Source organism: Cuculus canorus, chromosome 1, assembly GCF_017976375.1.
Source record: "Cuculus canorus isolate bCucCan1 chromosome 1, bCucCan1.pri, whole genome shotgun sequence".
NCBI classification, from domain to species: domain Eukaryota; kingdom Metazoa; phylum Chordata; class Aves; order Cuculiformes; family Cuculidae; genus Cuculus; species Cuculus canorus.
The window spans coordinates 166529485-166547489 of record NC_071401.1 but is presented as its reverse complement, the minus strand read 5'-3'; the positions used below and the strand labels follow the sequence as shown (position 1 = coordinate 166547489).

The following is an 18005-nucleotide window of genomic DNA, read 5'->3' as shown; positions in this document are numbered from 1 at the left end:
AGCAGAGTACAGTCTCTGCTGAAATGGGCAGTCCTGGCTTATCCTATCTCTAATAGAGCATTTCTACCATCTCTGTTACCTGGGTCAGAAAACTGTTCTGCCTGAAAAAATAGCACAGGAAAACAAAAATGGAAGTTGTCTGGCTGGTACAGCTGGCTAAACTATCTCATCAGTGCCAGTGCAAGAGGCTGGAGGAGGAGGCTAGGTTGTCTTTTCCAGGAGCACCCACACTGGTTTTGTTTAAATGAGTCAGAAAACCATATTATAAGAAAGCAAATGACAGGTTTTACTTGAGATGTAAGATACATGTAAGATTTTAGATAGGCGATAGAAGAGAGAAATTTACTTGTACTTTTAACAACTCTAGGAAAAGTGTCTGGCACTGTTCCGTCATGTTTATGTAGCTCCTGAACTATGTTTAGCATCATGCTTTCTTAGCCCCTCTAGGTTACTATAATGACACTTAATCTTTTAAATCTGTGATTTTCTCTCTCTCCTTTCCTAGAGAGCTTTTGTCTATATTGTTCTATTTACTTTAGTCTTAAATTAAAAGACTGGATGGCATTTGAAGTTAGGGCTGGAACTCTCTGTCTACCTATCACATGGAACAAATGGGGCTGAGATGCATCTTAGTTAATGCAAAGAACAAATGCTGGTCTAACTCCTGCCTTCGTGAAGGCTTGAGAGCCTGCACAGGCAAATTCCATACTTGTAGTAAATGTACACCATCATCGGCTCTCGCTGACAGCTTCAGTCAGCTGGCACAAGAAGCTTCACAACCTGAGGCAGCTTTTGATTATCCATAACTTAAATGCTTTAACATTCTGGAAATAAAGATCTGCAGCTTAAACTTGGCACGGGGCACTGTGGGAAACCAGCGAAGCACAAGGAACAACAGAAGGCGAGGAAGTTCAGGCAGTGTACCAAGGAGACACCCAGGTGCATCACAGCTACTTATCTGGTGCTTTTCTGGCTGAGACTCACAAGCCTGTATGGGTACATTGACTTGCTGGTCCTCATAGGATTTTGGAGGGGAATATAGTGCCAAAGCCAAGCTGCCACTCCTGAGAGGCCAGGGCACGTCACGTAGAGAAAATGTTTTGCATTGCTGCTTGAGATCTCAGTGTTTGGGCAGAGTCTAGTTATGGGTTACCTTGCAGTTTGAGTGCACAAATGCAGTGTCTGTGATTATGAACTTACTCATTTTTTTCTTGCTGTGGGCTTTAGTCTAATTTTGTTGCTTATAATCTATTATCACATTAGAGGTAGGGGTTTATCATATACCTTATCAGGTGAATGACAGTATTTCATTACCTTTGTGTTGATGATGAAGAACATTGCAAAGTTTGTCTCTTTCTCTTCTTTGCTATCTGTAAACTTTGCAGAAACTCACCTAAGCAGGATGCTGCACGAATAATCTGTTGGCTCAATACCAAGTTTTCCATTATTATTCTGAATATACTTGCTTCCAGAAAAGATCAATTAAATGCATTTCTGCAAAACCCTGCCATAAAGATTATACTATAGCAGTGTGAGCATGTCCTTATGAAAAATGAAGAATTATTGTTGCATCTAGACTTTGTATATGAAAAATATTGTTACAATCTCTTGCTGCTTCATGTTTGGAGATTGCTTATTTGGGTTGTCTTATTTCTTTTTTTTACTAAATAGACTTGGATTATCACTTGCTTTTGTCTTCAACTACTCCTACTTAATCCTCTTGTCAAAGCCCAGAGTTCCTGCGGGAATCCAGTGACAGATGATGTGAATGACATTGCAAAATTGGTAAGTAGCTTTTATTTTAAATTATTCTCTATGTTAAACAATAAGCAGTGGCTAATGTACTTATATTTTTAAGCAAAGTCAGCAAATCTGTATTACAACCGGCGGAATATTAAAAAAAAAAAGAATAAAATCCATCAATATCTGTCAGTTGCTCAAAACTAAAGCCTTTATTGCAGACACTGGAGAATAGTTTCAGAATTCATTAAAAAATTACCTCTTTACCAGTCTACAGTGTATGTACATATCTGTTTCGTTCCCACCAAAGTTCCACAAAAATTGCCAAAAGTCTTGATTTCCTCAAACATTGCCTGCTATCAGCTTGTATTCTGTGCAGATGAAAGATTATTGTCTTTATGTCACCGATTTCTGTGAAGCAGACTGACAGCAAACACAACTGAAATAAACCAGTAGTTTTTACATTAGGTACATAGGAAACTTGTGCCATATATAAAAGTAGCATGATACTAGACATCGTTATAGTAAGCAAGGTAATAACAATCGAACAGCTCTTATAGTCTTTAGGCATGAGTGGGCCACACTCATTACATGTTTCTATCTCTATATGCTGTACCGATAAGTTTAAATCAAGTCTGAAGGACTCAGAGCTTCATGAAAGTGCTGAATTAATTTGAGTGCATTTTAACAGTTACTTGATTGAGCACTGCATTAACCTGAAAAACTGCATCTTCTTGTGTTGGTATTTAGCTCCACTGAAGTCAGTAATATGATAACTTTAAGAAATAATATATACTGACCACTTAAGAGGTGTATTTTCATCTACTTATTGACTTCAGATGAAGGTTGTGGCTTCATTATGGGAAAATGGTTGCAATACCAGCATTAATATTATCAAACACTTAATTTGGAGTCCCTTGCATTTGCTGCCAGTGCAGTGTTAACTTGTTTTCTGTGGACATTTTTATATACATTGGCATATGGTATAAATCTGTGGGGATCCTATTCAAATGCTTAGTGCTTCATATTAGTCCCTTTAGGCAGAATTCTGATGTATTGGCATGTTTATTCAAGATAATATTTCATCTCTTGAAAGACTACTAAGCTTTGATTTAAACCTGCTGAAAGCATGACAGAACAACAGAACTCCTGTGAGGCCAGGTAAAATTGTCTGGTACAGTGTTAGTGATAACTTTTTGTCAGTTATGTATTCTCATAACAAATGCTTTAGCTTTCATTTTGGCACAATTTAAACTTCAAGAATGTATAAATACAAGTTACAAACATTTGCATAAAGCTTGAGCAATCATACTTTGCTTTTGAGATAAATTATGGAAGAAACGTAATATAATGAAAATTAGGTCAGTCTTTAATTTGACTGTGACTTTCCATATCACATTCCTACATCTTCCTCCAGACTAGTCCAGCAGCTGCAGTTCTTGCATATATTCCTGCAGCTCTCTGTTTGCATACCCCTATCCTCCTCCGCTTCTCTCAGTTGTCCATATGCAGCATGGTTGCTGGTTCTCTCCCATGCTCCCTAGGCACGATGCCTACTTGAGCAGCATTTTGGGCTCTTGCCAGAGTTATATGCCCTTTTCCTTGGGCTGCTAGCTGGTCGGGAAGGACTTTTGATATGGTAACTGTTCTGGTGTCTGTGCTGCTTGTCCTGGATGAAAACTTCTGCCAGCTGTCCTGCTTGCACCGTGCTTCTGCTGCTGCCAAGCCTGAGCAGAGTGCGGTAGGGCTGAGCTCCTCCAGCCACTCCTCAGTGGAGATGCTGTACGGTCCTTCTCCTGACTTACACCCATATCATTCAGATCTCTCTAACACATGCAAAATTTGAGTAAAGTTAATTAGCAAGACCTAAGATATTTCAGGTTGGAGAAATAACAGAAAGATTTAGAAAATGCAAAGCCCAGACACCTGGAATCGCTCACTTTTGAGTTGCGTGTGTGAGAATGTTTGAGGAAAGTCTGTATCCATGTTTTGTCTGTCTGTGCTAATATTTGCATAGATTTTTCACACAGAAATAATTTCTATAAAGCTGCTTGAGAGTTGACAGGACAACATGGAAATAAGTTTAGTATCTTAAATTCAGTATAAGAACTCCTGGTTTCAATGAAACTGCCTATATTACAAGGTGGTCACTGTTTTGAGATGCTACACCATGACAACTTGACATTGAGACCAAATTAGAAAAAAATATTTAGAGCACTTTTGAAACAAAATATCATTAGCTGACAATGTGACTATAAGGAGGGAGAAATTCACAGACAATACTGACCGATCACATCTCTTTGCTAAAACGTCTTATGTTTTTATGCTATATGGACTATATTTTTTTGTACTTATAATATGGACTCTGAGGTGACTTTGCTTAAAAATGCTGTTTAGGAGACCCTACAACTCTTGAAAATTACTATAAATGTTTTTGTACCATTTCTACTTTTTTAAACAAAACATATTCATCAAATTAGAGAATGATATTCTGATAACTTGCATCTTCAAAAATAGATATAGCACCCATAGGTGGTTGAGTTATTTATTTAACCTATTGGCCATTAAAATCTTATTTCTCTGCTGATCCAAAGAGTTTGTGCCAGTAGGACACAGCATCTTTAATAAGTGTCCTCCCCAAACTGTAGCACCGAGAATTTCACAGAAGCAGTTATGTTTCCCATAGTTGTTGTAGTGTTATCCACAGACTCTGTCACACTTGCTGAGGGTGGCATGACAGTTATTTCTAAAGGCTTTATTCTCAGCCACATTGTCATGTTCTTTAAACCCTTTTGTTCATAGTCAGGAATATAGTCCTGTGTCTGTGTGCAATAAACCAGCCATTCAGCAGTAGTACCAAAAAAAAAGTCTCATTATTTACTTTAGGATATTGACCTGTCTTCCTCTGGTCTTTTCACAAATGCTGAGATTACAGCTTAGATTCAGTATGGCCTGAATCCTCCACTGAGGTGTATTATGATCTTTTCATCTCCCCAAAATGGTAGTCTTCCCTGGGCCTTTTATCCTCACTGTAAAGGTATATCACCATCTCTCCCGAGCCATTCAGGTCTATAACAAAGGTGTCCACTTTAGCTCTTGCCAATTCACAGACCCTTGTATGCTCACTTTTATAACCTATGTTGTTTTTCCTGTCATAATGGGAAAAAATATTTTTGTAGCACTCTGTACACAGAAATGCATTTTTTTCCCCATATTCTTGGTGGATAAGAATCCAGTCCACAGAAGAGTCTTTTTCTGGCTTTGACTTCTATAATTTTGCCCTTCTGTGTATTAGTTTGCTACCCTGACCCTGTATCTTCTGCTTATTTCCTTCAAGCTGTTCCTCCTTTTTTTTCATTATCAACAGCAAGCTTCCTGTTTTATTTATTTCAAAGGCACTAACTATGAGCACTGCCTGTGATGTCTTAACACATGCTGAGTTTGCCCTCTTGTCCTAGCTTCTCCTCATTATTTCCATGGTATTTCCATTTCTATGCTGTCCATGGGCACAGAAAGGATGCTCCTTGATGAACTCCAGGCAAATTCTTTCTTCGTATCTCATGCTAAAATGCTTTGCAACATGAATCCGTGTCTCTCTTCTTTCTTTTTCCTACTGTGTTCTTCCCTACCTCTGCTGCAGTTCACATACAGCTAGCAAAACAGTACCACAATTGCCTACCAAACTCTCTTTCCTGTAGCTCGATACAGTGTAGTCTTCATTTATTTGGTTCCATGCTGCTTGTTCCAAGTACTATAAACTTCCTGTATCACTGTTAGAAAACCCCTGAGCACGGTTGTGGCTGTGTTCCGCTCAACTGCGTGGTATTCTAGGAATGTGAGAAGAACATATCTCATCCACTTTCCATGGATGTAGATTAGGGATGTCTATTAAACCTAAGTTATTAGAGAATAAATAAGGCACACTGTGCAGTGCCTGACAGTGTGGGTCATTTGCCTAATCCATTTTGTGTTGAGTAATAAATTGAAGACAGATGTATGATGTAACTTGTTTTCTGTGGTGTTAATCTGGATTCTCACTAGCATCATACAAGATTCATACCAGAAATTAGAGTTGGAAAGGAAGACCAGATTCAATAACAAAACTCCTAAGCATTAATCAACCTAAGATCAAACCAGACTAGTATGTGTTCATACAAAAATGACTTTTATTTTCTGTAAGATTAAATTTATTCAAATCTTTATAATATAATTTTTTCATAGAAGGAATGTGACCTAAGTAAAATGACTTTAGGAACCAAAGAACAATTGAACAAGGGGTTTTTTTTTTCAATAGTAAGAATGTTAAAAGAGCATAATTTCATGCCTATAGAGATCGAAATTATTTAGAGTGTGTTCATTCTGCTTTACTAATCATTTGAACTCCTGCTTCTTTTTTAATGAAGGTGTCTGGAGGGAAACACATTACTTGATGAACAAATGTTCCATATAATGAAACTGTAATTGCAGCACCTGTCAATAAAATCTCTCCCTATTGTTCTTTTCAGCACTGTAAGTCAGCAGAAAGGTGTATTGCTGTAATTGTGACTCTGATTTTGCATAAGAATTAGGAAGCTGTTATATATATATATTTGTTAAATAGGAACATCAAACCTATATATAAGAAGAATTTTCACTGAACTATGCAGTATGTATAGAATGTACCTACATAATTTGGTTTCATCAGTTAACAAAATCTAAAATATTCAACTCTTCTTTCATGATCTTCTTCTCTAAATCTTTTTTCTTTTGAATGTTGGAAGCACAAACAATAGTCATCATTTACTGACCAGACTGCTTGTTTGAGACATGCTATTTCACTTTACCTTCACATTGCATCTTTGCTGTAAATGTGTACTTTATGCTTTCTGCAACATTTTATATTTATTTTTAAATGGATCTAACTCTCCTGAGTGAGAGGGTTCTAAAAAATGATCCAATGTTGTTATCTTGCAAATAATCTGCCACTATGGCTGTAAGAAGTGTGAACTGAAATCGTTAGCATGTTGTCTTCAGCCAAATGATGAGGATTTTATTAACTACTTCATTAGCAGATGAGATAGAGTAGATTGCATAAATGATGGACAGAAAGTGGAAGCTCATGCAGGAAACAAAAAGATAAGGATGCAAAGAAAGGAGATGCAGAGGCATTAAAGAGTAGGAAAGGGGAATGAGAAAGAGAAAAATGTGAGGTAGAAATGGTAGCCAAAAGGAAAGTCTGGGTTTTCTGTTGTATGCCTCAGAGAAAAAGAAATCATTGACAATGGTAAATGGTAAATTTTACTTCAAGGACTTAAATTTATTTTTGATCTGTATATAAAAATAATGATATGTATGACTGTCTCCTTAAAATTTTCTGAACAGTCACAGTAAAAAGAATTTCCAAGAGCAGTAGGCCTTGTTTCAAAGCCGACTGCAGAAATAGGTCATTTCATTTCTGTTCTGCTGTTGTGATGAAAGAGTAGTTTATGGAACCTAAATCGCATTTACAACATCCGTTTTTCGTCTCCCTGTCTATGTGACCATGAGCATATTTTAAAAGTATGTTTGGGTTATGCAGCATTAACAGTGCTGTATTAAATATTCAAACCTCTGCATTTCAAAAGGGATCTTACATTCTTCAGTTGGAGATTTTGTTACAACTGGGAATATAGCACTTAATGTTGGTTTTATACAAATACAAATACATACATCTAGATTCTCTGTTCTTCAGCTCTTCTCTAAGTCTGATTTCTACAACCACACCCCCACTAAATCAAAGAAAGGTTTTGTAACATTTTAATTGCAATGCAGGGTTATCTTAGCTCTATACATTGCTTTCCAAGATTATCAGTTGACATTCTAATCATCAAAACTGTTACTTTTGACTGAAAAGTAAAGTCATGCAGGCAGGTGTTTTGTTACCTCCACACTCATCACTGTACTTAAGGAGTTGAGCACAAGAATCTAAAAAGCTGTTCTGGGACTCAGGGAGTTTCAAAGGACAGTCCCTTTCCATCCCCCTTTGCTCAAGCAGCAAAAAGCCCTCTTGTCCTCTGCCGTGTGCAAATCCTTGTTGGGAGCCACAACAGTTAAACACCCTGCACAGAACAAGCACAGAGTCCTTTCATTCTTTTCAGGATCATTTCAGCAGCTGAAAATCAAGTCCTCGCTTTTGGATCATAGTCTTGGTGCTTAGCCTTCAATGAAATTTCAAGATTCATTTCAGGAAAGCAAGAGACTATAAAATGCACAGATTTAGTACAAATATATCCTTACACTTCCACCAGGGGCTCTACCCTATTTTCCATGCATGAGTTGGGAAGTCCAACTGGGACACAAAAATAACTCCCTTGCTTTAACTGAACTCCATCATTTACCATTGGCAGAGCATCTGGCGTGTGGACTTTAATCAATAAAACTTTAACAAGTTGTTTTGTCTTGAGGCAGGGCATATATTTTGTGTTTAACACCCTCTCCCCCCTTGATCTTCATTTTTAATAGTAAATTCAAAAATATCTTTTCTGATTCACAATCTGTCAAGGAGAAAAATATCTGAGGCTGAGCTGCCTTCTCCAGCATTGTTTGAGAAGCTGTAAGAGCTCTTGGGCAGTTACATTTTTTTTTTAACTGTACATGAAAAGTGCTTGACAGGCTCTAATGCCAGTAAAGTAGATAGTATACATAATGCATATCAGTTCTTGTAGTGTTCATTGATTTGGAACAAATTCAATCTTCCAGTGACCTTTCTTAAAGAACAGTGCTTTTGCTGACATTGCTAAGTATTGAATCCCTCTAGAGTGAGTATGGCAAACTTTGCACATACAGTAGCATCTTCACTATCTTTTCTGCTTGAAGAGCTGCTACTTCTACCTCTCTAGGCACGCAAAGGAAGCTAAAAAAGGAACTGGATTACCTATTAATGAGGATTTAGAATAAATCAGATGGTCTAAAGAAAGAATTTGCAATACATTACAGTATTTAGAGCATCTGGAAAATTCCCCAAAATGCCAGGTAAATAGAAACTGATATAGACAATTCTGGTGTCAAAAGAAATATACATTTGTGTAAAAGTTGGATTTTAAAGTTGTAGGAGAAAGCTAGATGTCATTGAACTGAAAGACTGTGGCTCAGACCATACTGTAAATTAAAACAAAAAAGTAATTTACTGCTGACTGACTGTGCATCGGTCCTTGATCATTTCTAGAACTATATAATTTTGAAATTGCTATTTCGGTTTTTAATTGAAACTAAATTTTAATTAACAAATACAACATTCTGTTGTGTCAAACAAAATACTACCTAAAAATGCATGAGAAAAAACCCCTCTGTGCTGGTTGCTATAGCAGTAGAATCAAAAGCAGCCATAACATCGTTAACCTAGATAAGTAGTAACGCTTTGCTGAATAAAGTGTAGATTCTGGTTCACCAAAGGAATTACGTAGGTGCTTATTGCCTTTGGAATAAATGGATTTCAAACCAGGATGAGAAATATCAATTGAACATTTCACTGATACAACAGAGATAGTATTACTGTGTCAGTAAGCATCATAGTATTGGTAAACCTTTTGAAGAAAGTTCTTCAAGAGGTTGTGGATAATGGCAGCATCTCCCTCTTCATCTCTTCACTCAGCCCATTCCCCAGATGATAAATGGCATTTCACGGTAATGGTGGATGCCATCTGTGGCAGACTGCATTGTATAATTCAGTGATAACCCTTCTTCCACTCCTTTTCCTTGCTTCAGCGCCCCCTTATTCACCCACATCTGCAAAGCCATGCTTAGCTTACATGTATGGAAGCTCTGTTTTACCTCGGGGCATTGTTGTAATTATATTGTTTATCGTTAGTAAGAGGTACAGCTTCAAAGTTAGTTGTGCTCAAGTCTTTTTCTGACCTGGTACCTAATTAAGCACAAGGCAGGCAAGTGCTTCTTTAGGTTCAGATGCTTGCTGAAGTAGGAAATTATTTGGAAGAAAAAGGCTTAGAGACTACTGGGTCCTCTACTGTTTGGAGTGGTTGAGGTTACATAGAATTTGCCATGTAAACACTTCAAGACATGCTGTTAAAAGATGAAAATGCAGTGGAGTTTCTGCTCCTCATTCCCCTTTCTGCTGGGAAGTGGTAGCATTGAACATGGTCAGATCAGGTGTGGGAATGTTACAGAGGTGTGGAAGATATGCTTCACTTGTAAGCAAATAAGAATCAGTAGCAGTTCCACAGGAAACAGTATGTAAGCTTTTACACTTGGTAGATAACTGAAAAGTTGTGTTCAATCTTCCAAATGATTAGATTTGTTCTTGTTTCTGTTCCTGTACATCTCTATGTTGAACATTTGACAGATTTTGTTGAATACAGTGATGGAAATTCAGTCTTACTTTGCGTAGTCAGTAATAACATCTTTATGATCTGTTTGTTGTAGGTCGGAAATCTCCCAAATGATTATATGATAACCCTTAAATATGTCCCGAAGATGGATAGTCTGGTATGTACAACCACTTCGAGTTAATCCAATAAAATAGCCCACTGGAACTAGTGATGACCATAACATTTTGTATCTAGTCCTATGGCTTAGTAAGTTACAGTTAAATAATGGTTATTTCATTTTACATATACTTTGCAAGTATTCAATTAAAAGAATCGTAGAGAGATTCTAGCAGTCACTTAAAACCTTTTTAATTATAGGAATCTTAGAAAAATGTTTCTCTGTATTAAATTTTTTAACAGTTGCTCTGGGAAAAGTCAAATTATGGTGTTGTCACATCGACCAAAAATTGGTTCTTTCTTAAAGAAGTAGTTCCTTTCTAATTGTACTTTGGAATATGCTGTAGAATGTCCTTCTCATTTCAGCCAGTGAAAATGCCATTAAAGTACAGCAAATACTGAGTAGCCAATAAAGAGAACTCTTAAGTTGAGCAAATGCTAGCATCAGGAACTAAACTGTTAGAAAGTGAGGATATTATTTCATTCAAACATGATTTGTAGTATTCTTTCTATATAATCTCATAGTTAATACATAGTGATACTTTCAAATAAGCATCATCTACCTTCTTTAAATTTTGTAACATTTCTTATTAAAAGCTTTTTCATATTATCTTATTGCTTATTCTACAAAATATTTTTTATGTTTTTCCTTAATCTGGAAATATATTTTTAGAATGATGCATTGAAGCTGCTCTGTTGGTTGTTGCATACACTGCAAGAAAAAGGAGAGAAGGAAATAAGGTCAAAGTAGAAATTATGCTGATAGCTCTACTGTCCTATGTAGTTTTAAGGAAAGAAAAAAGTAAGAAAAGGACTAATTTGTCAATTGAACTGAACAATATTGTGCCTGTCTTAAGAATGAGTCATTGTACACATACATCAATAGCTGGAAATCACCTGGTAGGTGTAAAAAGTTGAAGTTGTGTCTATACAAAGTCTTCAGTATGAAAACCCAGTTTGTATGCCATACACATATTGAAAAGCATCATAACCTACAACATCGTAGCAAATCCAGAAATATTCCCTATTGATATTGGAGAAAGATACCGGAAGCAGCACTCTCTCAGACCAGAAGAAGAAGAAGGCGGCTGGAGGAAAAGGAGGCTGTGGGGTAAAGGTCCCTGAGCTGTGAGGTTAGGGTTTATTGTGGCAGAGCGCGATAGCTGGTGGGTGAGAGTTGGGCTGAACTGGGGCTGTTTCCTCCACTGTGCTCCTGGGGAGGCTGGCACTGTAGATGAAGAAGGCCAGAGAACCTGCTCGAGCTATGAGTCCTGGTTGTTCTCACTGCTAAGTCTTACCTTGCTCAATGGTAAGCTTTGGCTGCCAGTACACAGTTTCTTTTCTGTAATTTGAATGTCATGTCATCTAGCTGCATCACATCCAGAAACTTACATTCTGTTTACATTTATGATGAGCAGCCGAAAAATAAATAGAAAGAGGTGTTCAGAGCTGGGATTTCCATATTCCCTTTGCTCATACGCCACTTTCAGTTATAGTGTTAGAAGGTGCAGCTCTTGGCTACCTGCCTTCATAGGAGGAAGTATTCTGTGGTATTCACATCTGACTTTGCCAAATTCCTCTCTGGGGATTTCAGGTTGTGTTACATATACCACAGAAAAGGCTGGATGAGTAAATAGGTGGCTCTGGGTTCTGCAAGTTCCCTGCAAGCTGGGAAACCCGTGGCTTTGCATAAAGCGAATACCTTTTATTGAGCTCTGAAAGGATTGAAACCGTGCTCTACAATTATTTTCAACAGATTTCAATCTTCAGTTTGTGCATAAAGTAAGACGTGTTCTCAAGGTAGCGAGCCTCAAATGTAGATGAGTAAAGGTAGGGTGAATGCAAAGCGGATGGGAAGCCAGTGTAGTGCATGTAACAGGAACAGACTGACCCGATCCATTAAACAGAAGAGTTGTTGCATTATGCACTAGCTCAAAACATCTGAGTGGCTTTAAAAGTAGTCTCACATAGAGGGAATTGTGTAGTCTAACCTGAAGGTTAAAAGGTAAAGATAACAGCAGCAGGGGCTGAACTTGAAGGAGGAAATAAACTTGAAGCTTTTAGCTATGTATACATATAGGGAGAAAAAACTGAAGACTACCTGGAAATAGAGAGGCAGTCAGTTTTGCAGTTGTCCTAAAATGTAAATCTTGATCAAAGTTTGCACAAAAAGGCAAAGATAAACCTCCATTTTTTCTTGCAACCAACGTTACATTTCTCAATTTCAACAGTTTCATCCCTGTGTTTGATAGGTATTGAGAAAGCAAGCGATTGAAGAGTTTGATATTACTGGAAAGAAAACTTGAAGCTCTCGTGAAACACAGCTTTTTAGGTCAGAACAGTTCAGTCAGAGGAGACTCCCACACACATGGTAAACCGCGGGAGCCACAAATTAGATTCCCTGCTGGAATCACCAAATGCTCACTGGGAGAAGCAGCAAGCTTTTGCAAGTCCGTGCCAGAGAATGCACACCCGCAAGACCTCAGAGGAAACGGGTTTCTGGGTTTGCAGTTCAGGGATGCACAGAAGTTCTGTGTCCACGCTCCTGCATGAAAGCAGAGGAAAATGTGTTGTCTGTTTCGTGAGGACAGTGGGAAATGGCACAGCACAAGCTGCTTGAGCAGAGTGTATTTCAAACAAGCTTCCTCTGATATATTTGCTTCTGTCGCTCCCCTCCCATCCTTGTGCTTGAAGGAAAAGAGGGAATCAAAATCAAGTCAAACACAATCCATTCCTCATTTTGTTTCTTTTTTTTTTTTAAGGGATTGTTGAGCTAATTGCAGAAGATGATAATACTGACTTGTAACTTGTTTTCAGTGTATGAGAGAGGTATACACAAAAGTGAAAAGTCATGTGAAGCTAAACAATGTATTTACAACTTGGTTCTCTAAGCCTGGAAGCCTAATAGTCCAGCTAGTCTTCAAAAGCGTGAATTGTGTTTTCCCTCATTGAAAACTTTTACACATCAAGGTAGAACACCACTTGTGTCACCAAGAAAACAATTGGTCACCAAGTAATAATATTGATAATAGCAGATACATTATTTTTAATAAAGAATCTGTGTGCATGTTTATTGCAGAAACAGAGTAAAATGAGATTAAGACTAGAAGCGGATACATTGCTAAACATTTACTGTGCTTTGTGGAAGATGGAGTGAATTGGATTCAATGGATGCTGCCCATCCATGAGGGCAGCATACTTAAGAGTTGCTGGGCCAAGATCTTGGTATATGGCAGGCTTTAATGATCCTGAGACATTTTCAAACATTTTGAAAACTAGTTTCACATATGGAATAAATTCCCATGACATTTATGATTAAAAATTCAATATTTATATTGGGAAGGGATTTCCAGGTACATGTTGCAGTGTGACTAATGCATTAACTGCATTTTTCGGACCATATTGGGTTAGGGTTTTTCCTGGGCTGGATGGCTTTTTTATTTGCTTGACTACTATTATGTAAATCTAAGTTAAAGAAGTTAAGGACTCCCTCTAAGGCAGAAAGATGAATGACCAGATTTCAATCACGTGAATAGCTGTACAAACTTTATCTGCAAACTAATTGCTTAGGTGTCAGTGAAAGAATTTGAAATCTATTCCAGTGGCACAGATGTGGCAGATACCACAGGAGGCTGTGCAAAATCATTTTGTCAGCAAACACACAGGGAAACATTTAGATCTGGAAATTGTTCTCAGGAATGTCATTTAGTGAAAAAGCTGAAGAGAATTTGTTAACTGAGCTAACTAACTTGGAGGTGGATAAAAGCACAGATGGATTTCATTCAAAATGTTTACAGAATCTTTCCTCAGAAGAGGTTTAAATCAAGGATCTATGGGGTTAACTGAGTCATATAGGGTAACAATAATAAAATGAAAACAGATTGTTTCAAAGAAAGTCTGGAGAAAGAAATTAATGCAGTAGTTATTTGAAAAAATAAATAGGTTAATGAAAGCATGGAAGTATGTCCCAAGGCTCAAATTCTCAGCAGACTGATTCTTAACATTCATTAAGAATTTAATGAAGGGATGGCACTTAACAGACAACCATAAATATGTCAGTAATAGTGAGAATAGAAATTTTACCAAAAGGGCTGAGGAGAAAGTTGGCCACACTAAACAAGATGAATTTTAATTTAGACTTTTAAGATAATTTAAATTGGAAGGAACAGTTTAATCTACTTTTGCATATTGAGTTTCTTAACTGGTTTTTGCAAAAATCTGATATTTTATCTGCCTCTCTTTTTCTCCTTTTTCCCCTTGACAGCCTAATCACTGTTGGTTGCATTTGATGGTGCCTGAATTTTCAAGGAGTCTACATAATCTTCTCCAGAAGTTTTCAGATATTTCAGATATGTCTGATGTTTTAAGCAACTATTTAATCATCAATAATCTCACAAGGATAATTAATGACCTTATGGCATGTCTAGCTTTCGATAAAAATAAGGTAATTAATACAGATTTTCTACTTTTTTGCTGGATATTTTTATTTGAATTTTCTGTTTCACAGTACTCAGTAATAGTTTAAAAATGTTCAAAACTTCATTACATTTGTTCTCATTTCTATTCCTGTACATCTGAAATTCTACTTTGTTTAGAAACACAGAGTACACTGTGCTAACATTGGCTATTCATGTCTCTTGTTTCAAAGCAAAATAGGAAAATGGCTTACAAGGAATCACAGTATATACAGTGACCTGTATACAGTTATTTAAGTAGTCAAAAATGTAACCGTCATCTTTAAGATAATTTATTCTGGTCTGTTTGAAACTGGCAGAAATCTTCCTTGTGCATGCAGCTTACATTATTCATTTTGCTAGTGATCCTAATGTAAATTTAAAGATTATGTGGTTGGAGTTATTAATATACTTCTAGTGCGGATCACAGTTTGTGGAGGTCTGAGAGCTTCACCATGGTTTAATGAACTTCTATACAAAGACATAGCAAATACTAGAGGATATTGGCCTATTTCTGTGTGTTTCTGGATCTCAGTCACATCTAGAAGGATTTCAGGAGTCCCACTCAAGAGACATCTGATTCTCTTGAGTGAAAAATGATAGGGAAAAAAACACTTTTTAATCCTTTACCCAGCTCTAAGTAGTCTATTGAAGATCAAAAATAAGTTTGGTAGTTGAAGGTTTTGTTCCACTGAACAAGTTGGGCAAAATCCATCACATTCTTTAGGGCAAAAATTTCATCTTCCACATACATTTTATTTTTATCAAGTCCTTAGCTATTGTAATTGCACATTTTTAACATTCAGAATTAATCAAATGGACTAAAATACTCAATGTCATTTAGAGTGTCATATCCTTGTGACTTTGGCATATATTGGAATTATATTGCAGATGGTATTTAGACATTCCCTACCTTTCAATTTCAGACTGAATTCTGTCCAGACTTAAATATGTCTTTTTTTACCCCCCTATTCTTGTCCTAATGATTCGAAGCACTCAGCTGGAATGCAGTTGGGGAAGAGGTATTTTCTTTTGTAGAATGAAGAAGTAAATATCCTGTAATTCAGAGAAACAACTCTTTATTGATATCCTCAGAGAAGAATGATCTTAGGTCTAGTACTTTCAGCATTAAACATAAATAATTTTGGAACCCGAACTAGGAAGTTTTCTTTAGTATATACTTAACTCATGTTCTTACCACTGTCCTCCTTCTTGGGAGTATAGAGTAACCAAATTTGACCTGCTCATGTAATGAACAGTTGTTGTGAAAGCCAGAGTTAAGAAAAAAGAAAATAAGAAGATAACCATCAAATATCTTAACATGCACTTCCATCTTGTTTAGTCTGACATAACACACTTGTCTGCTTGACCTCAGAGTGATTTGGCTTCCTTGTTTATAGTCCTGCTCTTATTTTTAGGTACATTATCAGGGATCTCAGCCTCCTTCTGTGCATTACTGTATCCCAGCTATTGTATTCTGTTCCCTGTACTCTTATGACAATAGCTATGATTGTGTTTTGTTCCTGTGTTCAGATTAAAAGGATCATGTGGAACATTGCAAAGTAGTGTGAGATCAAGGTTATGTTTTTATTGAGGGAAACAAAAAAAGTCTCTTCTTTTTCAGTGTAGGATGGGAGGCTGCCTTTCATTTCTTGGTAGTTTTGCAACGCTGAATTAATAATGTATTTCTATTTGCAAAGCTAGTTTGAGATCCTCAGATCAGTGGGCTTGTATGTTTTATGAATACCGTATACAGCAAATCTGGTCTTCTGCAGGTTAAACATTTAAACTACTTTATGTCATCTTTGGATATTTTTATCATCTGTTGAGGTGCTGAAATTAAGATCTCTCTTGACCTTTTTTCAAGCTGAATTCAATATTTTACTCTAGGATTTTGTAAAAGAAAATGGTCACCTTTATGAAGAAGGTCACTTCATTCCTGAGGATTTTTTTAGACATTTTAATAGTACCATTGAGGTTTACAAGGAGTTTGCAGACACGTTGGATAAGAATGACTGCATTCTGCCTTCAACGGTAGAAACACCAGAGAATGGTAAGATGGCTCTTATTTTGGGGGACAGAATCTAAGCAGATATAAATGGGTAATTTTGCTTTTATTTCAGAGATGCTAAGCATCTAGCCCTGTATCTCCATGTCTCCTTTTAACTGCCAGTTAAAATTACTACCGACATTGAAGCTTGTATTTCTGTTATGTCACGTTTATTCTGCCAGTAAAACTAGTGCCATCGCTCCTAGTGACATCATTCCTTAATGTAATTCAAATAAACTCACAATGCTCTGCTCTGTTTCTTTTCATCCCCAGTATATCCTAGATCGTCTTCTCACATTGTTCTTCTTCCTATGTTCTATTAATGCCTTATTTAATTTTCATAATGCAGTAAAGGAGCCTAAGATTGCACTACTGAAAGGATAGGAAGCTAAGACAAGTTGTAAATTGCAGCAGCCTCGAGCCAACTCCACATTCATCCAACCTTTCCTGAAAAGAGCTATGATTACTTCATTAAAAAAAAATAACAAGCTCAATTTAGGCTGCTGCAGTTCATTTTCATCCTTCCAGTAAATGGAGGTTTTGTATTTTCATATCTTTTCCTCTCTCCAATGACAGCTATTAGCTTTTTAATTAGGGCAACATATCCAGTTGTACAGTTACACCCATAGTAACTAGGACCAGATCAGTGTCATAACCTACGAACTTGTTTAAAGCAATTGCTTTTCCAGAACAGTTATTCAAGCAGCAGGTCAGTGTGTAGATACATCTGTTTCTTAATAAGACTGTCTTTTTTTAGTTTAATCCACTTCACCATCAGCCTTTTAGCCAGGTTTTTAAAACAGCCCTATAGCCACATTGAAGTGGCCCTGTCACCCAGCATATTATATAGAGGGAACTGTATTTTGAGTTACATAATGCTGACACACTCATTTTCTATTTAGATTCCAGAGTCGCTGTCACAAAAACATTTTTGTTTCCTCCTGTTGCTGCCAGCTCCCTTAGGAATGACAGCATTGGCAGTAACACTAGCAGTAACAGTAAGTACAAGTGATTGAATTAATATATGTGTCTCCATTTTGCTCTAGTAGCTGGTTGTTATGAGAGCTCAGAGGAAAAGAATGTCATTAATTGTGCAAATTAATGGGAAGTTGCTTGTGCCTGATGGTGTACCATGTGTTTCTCAGCTGTCATACTGAAATGCAATGAACTTATCTAATCAAAATTTAGAGATGCTATCAAGTTGCAGTGATGTGACAGCTCTCTACAACTTGGAAAGGGCAGGTCTCTTCATTTTGGCTGTCATGAGGTCTCACTAGTCATATGGCCTCAGCAAACTTGGCT

The 18005-nt window shown here is 37.0% G+C and overlaps 1 protein-coding gene across 4 annotated transcripts in view; it reads left to right on the top strand.

The window, feature by feature from the left end:
• Window positions 1-18005, top strand: part of KITLG (KIT ligand) — a 55980-nt gene that overhangs the window by 24469 nt on the left and 13506 nt on the right. For 3 of the 4 annotated variants that reach the window (XM_054068904.1, XM_054068922.1, XM_054068905.1), the window contains exons 2-6: window positions 1672-1785; window positions 10138-10200; window positions 14464-14643; window positions 16544-16706; window positions 17606-17701. In XM_054068904.1, coding sequence (XP_053924879.1) covers window positions 1672-1785; window positions 10138-10200; window positions 14464-14643; window positions 16544-16706; window positions 17606-17701 — 616 coding nt within the window. The remainder of the gene's footprint in view (window positions 1-1671; window positions 1786-10137; window positions 10201-14463; window positions 14644-16543; window positions 16707-17605; window positions 17702-18005) is intronic. The other variant, XM_054068913.1, reaches the window with a different exon arrangement.